This window comes from Ixodes scapularis, unplaced genomic scaffold, assembly GCF_016920785.2.
Source record: "Ixodes scapularis isolate PalLabHiFi unplaced genomic scaffold, ASM1692078v2 PGA_scaffold2__306_contigs__length_199485367, whole genome shotgun sequence".
NCBI lineage: Eukaryota > Metazoa > Arthropoda > Arachnida > Ixodida > Ixodidae > Ixodes > Ixodes scapularis.
This window is the reverse complement of record NW_024609857.1, coordinates 139,180,266-139,191,678: the sequence shown is the minus strand read 5'-3', so window position 1 is coordinate 139,191,678 and position 11,413 is coordinate 139,180,266. Positions and strand designations below refer to the sequence as shown.

At 43.2% G+C, this 11,413-nt stretch overlaps 1 protein-coding gene across 1 annotated transcript; it reads right to left on the bottom strand.

The window, feature by feature from the left end:
* Window positions 1–869: 869 nt before the first annotated feature.
* Window positions 870–6,274, bottom strand: LOC120840410 (piggyBac transposable element-derived protein 3-like). Its single transcript, XM_040210929.1, has 3 exons — window positions 6,183–6,274; window positions 1,270–1,510; window positions 870–1,193 (listed from the first exon to the last, which is right to left on the bottom strand). Exons 1-3 carry the CDS (start codon window positions 6,272–6,274, stop codon window positions 870–872), a joined length of 657 nt encoding a protein of 218 aa, XP_040066863.1.
* Between the last annotated feature and the right edge of the window lie 5,139 nt (window positions 6,275–11,413).

Here is an 11,413-nt window from a genome sequence, read left to right as displayed (position 1 = left end):
TGATGCCCTGCCTGTGCCAAGCAATAGCTGTTGGCTGTACTTTGATACGAGCTCCACATCTTTTGGCTCTCGTACATGCCATATTGGTTGCAACAAGTGCAAGCTTTACCTGCCCCTCGTTGCACTGCTTCTTCATGTGCGTCAGCATGCGCTGCAGCTGTGCTGTGTAGCTAGGACACTCCAGAGCCAGGGTGCGATGGCTTAACCCTTTGCTGCCTGACCCTACTTAACATTTGCCCAGAGTAGTAAAACTTTCAATAAACAATAGGAAGGGCTCTATTTAAAGAAACCCAGGAGCAAAAACAAATATTTATTGAGCAGAACAGTTTTTGTGAGTCGGGACATGTGTGTCCCGTCAGTACTACTGGCCTATAAGAAACACGAGGTTGTTAGGAAATCTCGTGAAAAGCTGCAAAGCAATTCCCTTCTTTAGATATGCAGAGAAACACTCCGCAACAGGTGCATTTGCTGAAAGGCCGTGATTCTTGCTTGCACTGTGCACAGACCTCGCACCTTCCACGTTTTTCTCCAAAAACAGGCCAATGTGAGCCGAGACTACTCCTTCGCACATCTGCACACACTGAGTAGGAGGATTTGCCCCGCTTGAGACACTGTCCACCCCCTTTGCTATCTGAATCCCTTTTTCGACTAGACGACTGTCCCATGGTGAGGAGTCCCATCACAACGGAGCGCTTGTGGTCCAGGTAGGGGATCTTTTCGTTGAACTCACAGTAGGCGACATAGCTGTTTACAAGACATATGTCCAGGAAACCAAAAAACAAACGGCGCCACCATTTCTTCGATTTTCTGTTGGTTCCATATATACTCCGTAGCATGTCCGCCTTGTCAATACCTCCCATGAACATGTTTTAGTCCGAGAGCGCATTCGGGCACGAGACCGTTATTTTTGTGCCGTCTCGCTCCATTCTTTCCACAGTTCCCACTTCACAGCCATGGTAGTTCGAAATAATGTAGACTACCTTGTTGTCTTTCCATTTGAAGAGAGTTATTCCTTCCTCGGTAGTTTTGAAGTCGTGCTCTCCCCGTGTCAAGCTCTTGTCAAAGCGAAGTTCTGGAAGCTGCCTTCGGTTGCTCCGTATTGTGGCACAGGCACATGTTTTTTCCATTTTCAATTTCGCCATCAGTGACACGGAGGAGAAGTAGTTGTCGAAAAAAAAGCGTGTAGCCCTTTCCTAGGATCAATGAAGAAAGGTCAAGAACCACACGTCCCCCCAACCCAAATTCAGACTGAAGTTCAGATGTTTCTACTTGCTTTCCTTGATACACCTGGAAGGTCTGGATGAAGCCCGACATGTCTCCCAAGCACCAAATCTTGTAGCCGTGTTTGATCGGTTTCATGGGGTTATACTGCTTCATTGATGACCTTCCTTTGAAGAGTATGATGGATTCGTCGACGCAGGCCTCTCGTCTCAGACCATAAGCTAGTTTAAACTGCCTATTCAGCCCATCTATCAGTGGCCTCAACTTGTAGAGCTTGTCGTTGCACTGACTGGATAACAATGAATTATCATTTAGGTGCAAGTTTGAAAGTAGCCTGGAGAGCCTGTCTCTCGACATAGTTCTTGAAACCAATGGCAACCCAAGGTCTGGGGAACCTGACCAGTAGTCCCTCCAAGAGGGAAGTTGATGATATCCCATCAAGAAATTGATGCCCAGGAAGCCAAGCAGCTCTGTGGTTGACAGCTGGAGGTCAATGCCCTTTTGCGTGGCATATAGGTTGCTTTGAAAATATATTTCCTCTTGGAGTGGCACGTGAAGCAGAGCTAGAAGAAATTCCACTGGTGTTGGGCAACCACAGAACACGTCTTCGGAAGCCCCTTCCTGTTCCTTGAACTCCGGTCTCTCAGTCACGTGCTGCCTTCGACGCCACTCGTAGCGTTTCTGGCGAAAGGAAAACGCAGAGACTGCGGCTACTTCTTCTGGACTTACACACGAGTCTTCAGAGGCTGGGTTGTTATTGACTCCGCCTGTGCTGTGCGATTCTGCTTGGTTGTAGTCCGTCCCTGGCTCTGAGGCATCGACCAGACCTACTTGGTCAAGAAACTCTTGCAGATCACGTGGGCAGTTAGTCTTTCCTAGTTCCCTATCCGGGTCATCAAAATCAGACTCAATATCCGTATCAGCTGAATAATCGCAAGGTAGGTCTTCAAATAGGAGCTTGTCGATTTCATCACGGCTAAGTGAACTTCCACCTGCTGCCATGGTGAAAAAATAACGAGTAGTAGTATTTAGTAACAGCAATATTTATTCAAATATCCGTCAAACGTCAAACAAAGTAACATTAGCCTAATTTGAAGCCTAAGCTAAGCAAACAAAACAAGCTTTTTCAGGGCGCGAAAAACGCTGCAGCGCGTTCCATTTTTGTCTTGTAGTACTGACGGACACAATCTTGAAAATTGTGTTCGCGCGATCGCAGCGCCAAAACGGTACGATTTGGAAATGCAGCCAATGCCACCAGTGTCCCGACAGGTTTTGGCCGGGATATGGAGCATGCAGGAGATAATAAAAAATCGCAAACTTTTGGGACATATGTGTCCCCCGTCAGGCGGGAAAGGGTCAACATCTCTTCATGGATCTGATGAAGGAGCTAGAGATATTCCTGGAAATGGAATATCATTTTGTGATAGTTATAGAACTAAGTTATCACAAACGATTTTCATTCTTTTTTAATGGCTTCTAAAGAGGAAGTATCAGAAATATCCAGATTAATGAAGTATACCGATGAGATGGGAATAATGAAAAATTAATTTATGTAGAGGAGTTCCAACAGATTCCTTTTTCACTCTGATAAGGATACTTGATTGCAATACTGTGCATGTGCAAAGGCCCGAGGAGAAAATTGAAATGACGTGCTGAAACTCTGTTCAGTTGCATCTATGAAGTAACCTTATGTATGAAGGTATTCTCGCATGCAGCTAAACGCTTACTAGTTCATATGTTAAATCGGTTCTGTTGCAACTGTCATGACATAAGGTAGTTTTTGTCAGTATGAAGCAACTTTTATGAATCTTTAGGATTGTTAGTACCTTGCAGCAGTTTGTCATACGTTAAAAGAATACTGCAACAAAATTCTAGTGCCTATTTTGCTCTCTAAATGTCAACCACATTCTGGCCACACCACGGAGACACCTTTATTTTGCTTGAAAAGACATTAAAACATTATTTAGGAACAGGGATGGGCAAAATACATGCAAATATGTATCGAAATACAAATACAAAATACTTCGTTAAAAAGTATTTAATTACAAATCTAATTACATTTCCAAAAAAGCATTTAAGTACAAGATACAAATACAACCAAATGCATTTGGTCTGCTCCAAATACTTTTCCAAATACATTCCTCAAAATTTGCATCAGCGACTTCAGGGCACCTGCAACGGGTTCCTGGGCATCTCATTTTAATTTTGCATCGCACACTCGGGAGTTATTGTGCGAGGCTCTAGTAACGTAATAGAAATATAATCACAAAAAAAAAAATGTAATCAGCTTGGACGTAATAGGTGAAAAAAGTACAGAGCTTCAAGCAGCTTTTTTTGTCGATTACATTTTGGTATAGACCAACAAAGAACCGAGACGACCAAGACGCGCAGCACTAGCTAGAGAATTTTTTATTGTTGCAACACGCACCAGTTACGAAAATCTGGACGACCCGCGCATTTAGAATGTTCCAGGCAAAAATATGGATGGAAATCAGGCTGGAAAGCTTCACAAGTTGTCACAGGCACTTATTTAGCCAGTCTGCCTGTGAACGTCGATATCGTCACTATTCTTGCCCTGGACTAGCACCGTAATCACAAAGTCACTAAACGCTTGTGCTTGATTGAGAGACACTGCATTCGGTGCAGAACGTAGTTTGCTTCCTGCTCTGGACAGTGACAATAAATTTGAAGGATGTATTTTCGCCCACAAAATTGTATTTAATTACAATTGTATTTGAAATACCCAAGTTTTAGTATTTAAATACACAAAGTGTTTGAAATACGTATTTCAAATACTTGTATTTGAAATACTGCCCATCCCTGTTTAGGAACGAACCGAAAGTCGTTACATCACTCTGAACTTAAAAGCAGCACTGCTCCGTAGAAGTACGGTGGCAAGCTGCGTGCACGCGAGCACTGCTGAACCACATTTCCCTTCTCTTTTGGCCTATTCAACTCCTGCGGGGAGTGGCGAGGGGCAACTAAAACAGCCAGGTTGTAACACGTTAACGGCACCAAATGGCTGAGCTCCTAACCACGTAAGCCCCCAAGCAGCTTTGCCCGTGCTGGGCCAGTGAATGTCACGTCTCTCATAATGCATTGCGCTCTTGAAGGGATACTACAACGAAATTTCGGCGCTTATTTTTTGGTCTATTCGTGTTCAAGGGAGCAGTATCACATCAGACACAACAATCTCTTGTTGAAAAAGACACGAAAAGGAATTTTAAAACGAATTAAACGATTAGCAAAGAGCACCTGGTGAATGTCGCTAACTCCTCGTTTGCAATGCCCATCTAGGAACCTTGACAGGTAGTGACGATGACTGTCTCATTTCCGGCCACCACGAGAGAGGGGAGGAAAGGAGGAACTCCCCTCTCCCCGAGACACTTTTTTGTGTGTCCCAGACATGGCTATTGTCCCTCTACAGGATTATAGAAGGTTAACCCGTTACTCAAAATTTATACAAAAGCAGCTTCGAGGTTAGTTGCGGTGGGTGGCCCAATCGCTGGCGTGCTTCGGCCACTTCGGTGGCTGGAACGGCTCGGACATCTTCTCGACGCCAGCCTCACCGCAGTTTTGCTCATTCCGAGACAATCTACGTCACGAATACGTCGAATGCCACATGCTCTCCGCTGGCTGCTCTCCGAGCGCTTGCCAGAGTGGGCCGTTTATAACAAAAAATACAGCCATCAGGCTCAAAATACAAACGTGCGATTGTCATTTACAGATATTGTGGATCATATTCAGCCTATTTCTGAACACGACAGGTATATTTCAAATTTCGTTGAAGTATCTTTTTAAGTGGCTGATCTTCAAGCGCTTGCTGGAACAGGTTTTTGGAAGGAAAAATATAACTATCCATTAAAAATGCAAGCGTGCAATTGTCATTAGCAGATAGAGTTGGCCATAACTTATTTCTGAATGTGAGAAGGATATTTTGATTTTCGATTCAGTATTCCTTTAAGGGGGTTAAAACAATAATGAATGGGTGGATTATTCTTGAAATGTGATTCTCATAGGCCACATGTATACACATGAAGATTTGTAATTTTTGGAACTCTGGTTTTTGCAATAATGAACTTATGAATGTTGATCATTTTCGTCTGGCGACCAAACAACACTGTCCAATTTAGTCACGCCATGGCACCCATAAACCATGTGATCATCTTTAGTTGCCTGCTCGGCCATTCTAGATGCCCCCATGCTCAATAAAGCTCTCCTTGCCACAGTATGATCGCACACTCTCGCGCTCACCCTCTTTCCCTTTGATGTTCCCCCCTGCATGCGTCATGCAAGATCTTCACGGACAACGGCCGGTTTGTCCTTGATGATCTCATCGTCGCTGCAGCTTATTGCCAGCAGGTCGAAATCAACATTACCAGCTTCCAACATCTCTTGATAACAGTCACTTTCATTGCTGCTGCAATCAGTGTCAAAAACTCCGGCGAAGCGCGCGATGTCGTGGGCCTCATCGTCTCGAAACCGCGTGCTCTTAACTCGGTAAGTAAACGAGGGAACTGAAGCAGGAGACGCCAAGGGAGCAAAGTCTGTGATTGTGTGCAAGGAGATGCCGCTCTTTAAAAGGTGAACAAAGTCACCGCGACCCACCAACACATAAAAATCGATTTATCCATAAACCTATTGTGCCATTTTCAAGCATATTTAGCAAAAATATAGGAACATACAATGGGTGCTAGCAGTATAGTAATCTCATATTTTCCTTGGCGTGTCCTAACCCCTTTAGGCCTCATGCATGCAACAGATATTTGCACAACTGAACCTTCATTGGCTTGGCCACGTCTGACAAACACTTGCATGTCAGACGCACTAGTCCCAAGAACGTCCCATGACTGAGGAGAGTTCAAACGAATAAGGGTTGAGCTTTGTGATTGCAGCAAAGTTTAACAGGAAATTCTAGTTTAAATGGAAGGTATCATGTTAAAAACCAGTGGTAATGATACCTTTCATCTGCTATGATATACATTTGGATGAAACACACACACCAGAAAGCTTTGTTTTGCTTGGTTGATTTAAAAACAGCATTGTTTGTCATGTTGGTAAAAGCAAAACATTTAGATCTTTCACTGCAAAAAAAGTGTATTTCTGAAAAAAAAAGAAAAAAACACTTTGCTCACTTATCAACAATCTTCATGGTACAAAGAAGGGTGCTAGAAATGATTACTTCCTCCCGCAATTCTCTGCTTGAAGTATTGCTAATAATTTTAACAATTTTTTAATTCCATTTTGCGTCCTTTGTTAAAGAATATTTCCTATGACTTGTGCCTTGGAAAGGATATTGACATATTTCAAGCATTGCCTTTGCCCGATCTTAGCCTGCTATTGATGGAAACTATGGTTCATAGGCATTTTTGGGATAGTCAATTTAAAGTTATATATATATAAGTTTTTGTGTTCTTAGATTTAAAGCTGTGAAGCCGTGTAAAGTGCATCTAAGTTATCTAAGTTTATTTTGACATGCATTCTTGAGTACTGTCTGCGTCATATATCAGCAGTTCCATCATTCAGCTGGTGTGTTTTACTCCAATTGTATATCCTAGAAGTGTAGTGATTAAAAAATCCAAACCTCTTCATTTTCTTGCTGAAGGTTAGAGTCTGGGTGCACCATGCTGTGTGCTTCGCTTGTTGTGGCTGCCTGTGGACAGTCTGGTGGGCCTTCTTGATTTTTGGGCCGACTGGTGGATGGCTGCTCTAGGTCTCTGAAGTTTACAAAATACTCTGGCTCAGGGCATCGGTCTCCTAGTGCCCGTCTTCTCAGCTCCAGCCGATCTTCTGGTGTGAGCGGGGGTGCATTTGGGAAGGTTCCTCCAAATCTCTCAAGGACCAACGCTTGGTGCTTACAAAATCCCCCTGACTGGCCCACTCGACACGTGCAGAGGCCCACGTCCTTTCACACATGGTAGGCGATGTTCTGCCGCTTTGCATTGGGCACTTGGAAGGTGTGCTCGTCGAGTTGTTTGATGGCGTCGTCAGCTTCAGGGGGAATTATTTCGCGCAGCTTGTCGTACAGGAGCCAGTGGGCAGCTACACGATTGTTGGCATGTTTCAACAGCCGCCCTCAAGGTACTGCTCCCACACAGTTGTGACCATGTCCACAAGGGCCACTGCGTTGTACACTCTCTGCCTCCCAAGGATAGCATCCTTCAGGACTCGAATGGAGGCTTCCGCGAAGTTATTTTACTATGACCACGGGTCATAACTCCAGCGCGGAAAAGGAGAGCCCATTCCTCTTGCTTCTCCAGGAATTTGTTCACCCGGGCCACGTAGTGTTTCTGGGGGCACTCTTGGAGCTCTTCGGTTGCAGCTTCGAGCTTTGGTGGTGAGTCTGCATTCATGATCTGAAAAACAGAGAAATGACCACATCAGTTTAAACACCGTAATGTCCCGAGATACCAAAAGATAACCCACCCTAATTTTTCGCTTGATTTTTTTTTCTTTTTAACGCTGAAGGATAGCCTGTTTCCAGTAATCATAGTGTTTGGATTAACGATGACGTCGGCGTAAATGTGGCTAGTTAGCTATGGCGGCATGTAAGCGAACATTGCTCACTGGGAAATGCAGCCATCTTTGCTTTCTCATGTCTTGGGATGGCAAGTAAACGACGCATTTGACATAAAATGAATCCTATAGAGATCGCCATCTATACCCAATAGAGTGTATATACAAATCTTGCTATATAAATATTCTTTCTTTAATCTCGAGTTAAAAGCGAAAGAATCGCGCATGATGAACGCAGGTTGTAAGGGCACCTCTGTCTAACATATACCCTTGCATAAAAATCACTTTAATCTTGAAACATTTACTACAATGTAGATTTGCACATTCACAAAGTTTCTATTTATTTTCAAATACAACCGGCACGCGTGCACCATCCCGCTTTGAATGTATGCTTTTCTTCCAAGCAGGCAATTTCGATATTCATACTTTTCTTAGTGTTTATTGCAGCACTTTACACCGTTCAGTGCACTTCTTACCGCGCACCGCTGTAATGCAGAGAAGCAACGCCCGTGGAGCTCGCTTCCGCGAATACTGCTTCTCCAGAGTGCACCGGTGCTTGGTAAGAAGTGCGCTCAACGGGGCTAACCCGCTGCAATCAACACTTTGAAAAATGCGAATAGCGCAGTTCTTCTTGAAGCGAATATGAAATAGTATTTATATTTGAAACTACTATTCAAAATTTTGAATATTTGCACAACCCTAGTTATTTTATCAAGACGTATGCCAGGTTCTTTCTATGACAACCTAATCTCGTGAGAACTACTTCACGCAGTGTATGAACAATGCCGTCGGCGTAACTGCGCGTTGCGTTATGGGATTTTTCCCATAGTGACGTCACACATTAGTGACGTCATGTGCGACGTCACGAGGGTGACGTCACGTGTGATGTCACCCTCTGACGTCACAGGGGCATACCATCCTCTCCTCCTCCTCAAGAGCTGCGCTCTAATTCGGCATTACGGAGGATGATAAACGTCGTTCTTTTTCTTTGTTGTTTTGTTCCTTTTTTTTTTTTTGCTAAGTACTGTAACCAAGTCCTAGGGCCCAGTCAGAAGACAATTTCGTCTTCAGCTGCTCAGATGTTCAGACTCTTTCCATCTTAAATAAAGAAATCATTAATTCATTCAATTACTACAACATTTTTAAGTTTCTACTCGCTAGGGCAACATTTTTATGTTGCCCTAACTCTTGTAAATTTAAAACTAGGTTTCTGTGTTTTCAGGGTTTATTTATTTTTTTTTTAATTCGGCAAATAAAATGGAAAGATTCTGGCCACAACCCATGGAATGAGCATGTAAATAAAGCATTTTAACTCCCAACCTCTTGGAACGCCACCAATAAGATCCGCTTCTTCTCTTGTTCCACGTTGCTCATTATCCAACGCCACTCTGCCTGAGCGACATGGAATTGGCACAGTAGCTGGGTCCCCTCTGGCTACGTTGCTTGGAGGGCAGCATTGTCGGCTGACGAATGATCCGTCATGAAGGCCTCTGGATCCTGACAAATAGGAATAATGTGACTTTTGCACTGTGACTCTGCACATATTATTGACCCAAAGCTTGAATCCCGGTGCTGCCGAAGATTCAATCTTTTGACTGCTTGGTAACCTTTTGCTTCATTAGATCAGTACAATTCAATCCGGATATTTTCAACAATGTTGTATATGCTATATACAGATGATCAAAATAACATTTTTTCGTCTATCTTGTACTCATCAATGAAACGAGATGCCATCTGACAAAAGGTGCCACTATCTCACTTTAATATATGTTGTTCCATCATTCTGGCTTATTCCAATGGCCAACATATTTAGAAGGTTTGGTTATTTGTAAAATATATAACTAAACTTATGTATTGAACACCCTATGTTGCCAGCTTTGACTGCTCAATGTTATGCAGTGATTGCCAAGCGTTAGCAAAAAAGGGTAAAATATCAGTGATAATTTTGTTACTGGGTTTGCAAAGTCACTGTTGTGATATCTGCTTACATGTTGAGATGCTAAAAATATATGTACAGCAAACACAACTTCAGTGGGGCTGCACTTTGTGAAAGCAGGGATGGGCAGTATTTCAAATACAAGTATTTGAAATATATATTTCAAATACTTTGTTATTTTGCATTCGTATTTAATTACAAGTTGGGTAATGTATTTGATGTGTGTATTTAAATACTAAAACGTGGGTATTTCAAGTACAATTGTAGTTAAATAAAATTTTGTGGGCAAAAATACATCCCTCAAATTTATTGCCACGCTTCACTTTGCTCATCCTAAGACGTGTCCAAAGCTGCTTTTTCTTCATCTCAACGCCAACGGCAACAACAAACCAAGAAACTCCTCATCTCTTCATACACCAGTCTTGCGGCAGTTCGCGTCTCGCTCACCGGGCGCCCGGGCACGCCGGGCGGCCGCGGAACTTGCCTCTATTACGTTAAATAAATGTTATTGCCAAAGTTACAATTCTTGTTTTTATGCATGTGGTTGTAAGATATAGTCTCCATCCTTTATTCGGCCATGGGGCTTTTTTCTTTTTCTCCTCCGGCTTTATTTTAAAGGAACTGTCCAGAGCAGGAAGGAAACTACGTTCTGCGCCGAATGCAGTATCTCTCAATCAAGCCCAAGCGTTTAGTGACTTTGTGATTACGGTGCTAGTCCAGGGCAAGAATAGTGACGAAATCGACGTTCACAGGCAGACTGGCTGAATAAGTGCCAGTGACAACTTGTGATGCTTTCCAGCCTGATTTCCATCCACATGTTTGCCTGGAACATTCTAAATGCGCGGGTCGTCCAGATTTTCGTAACTGGTGCGAGTTCCAACAATAAAAAAATTCTCTAGCTAGTGATGCGCGTCTTCATCGTCTCGGTTCTTTGTTGGCCAGGCTGAACCGGCCTAAGAGCCGCAAACAAAATCACAAACTTTTCAAGAGCCGCGAAGGCGGGGGGACAAGGGGACGGGGCGCCGATTTTTGTTTAGAGCAATAAACGAAACTCAAACTAATTTGGTCTATCTGAGTCAAAAGCAGTCCAGTTGTGCGTAAGGCAACAGTAGCACAACACTACCAAACCGCAACCTGTATTTCGATTTAAAATGCGTTTCATTTCTCTTTTAGGGGAAGTGCTCCGGAAGGGAGGAAGGGGGGGGGGGGAGGGGAGGGATAAGGGAAGGAGCGGCGAGCCGCACTTTAACACGCGAAGAGCCGCATGCGGCTCGCGAGCCGCAGCTTGGCCACCCCTGGTCTATACCAAAATGTAATCGACAAAAAAAGCTGCTTGAAGCTCTGTACTTTTTTCACCTATTACGTCCAAGCTGATTACATTTTTTGTGATTATATTTCTATTACTTTACTAGAGCCTAGCACACCAACTCCCGAGTGTGCGATGGAAAATTAAAATGAGATACCTAGAAATCCGTTGCAAGTGCCCTGAAGTCGCTGACGCATATTTTGAGGAATGTATTTGGAAAAGTATTTGGAGGAGACCAAATACATTTGGTTGTATTTGTATCTTGTATTTAAATGCTTTTCTGGAAATGTAATTAGATTTGTAATTAAATACATTTTTGACGAAGTATTTTGTATTTGTATTTCGATACATATTTGCATGTATTTTGCCCATCCCTGTGTGAAATTTATGACATGAGATTTTTCTACATGCCTGGACAAATAGGAATAGTGGAC

Bases quoted from the DNA above. Each gene is read 5' to 3' on its own strand.
- LOC120840410 (XM_040210929.1), bottom strand. From the start codon at position 6,274: ATGACAAACAATGCTGTTTTTAAATCAACCAAGCAAAACAAAGCTTTC. The intron at 1,511-6,182 runs GTATCATTACCA...ATTGTTATCCAG, and splicing joins TATATCATAGCAGATGAAAG to TCAGTGCAACGACAAGCTCT. The intron at 1,194-1,269 runs GTAGAAACATCT...CATTGATCCTAG, and splicing joins AGGTGTATCAAGGAAAGCAA to GAAAGGGCTACACGCTTTTT.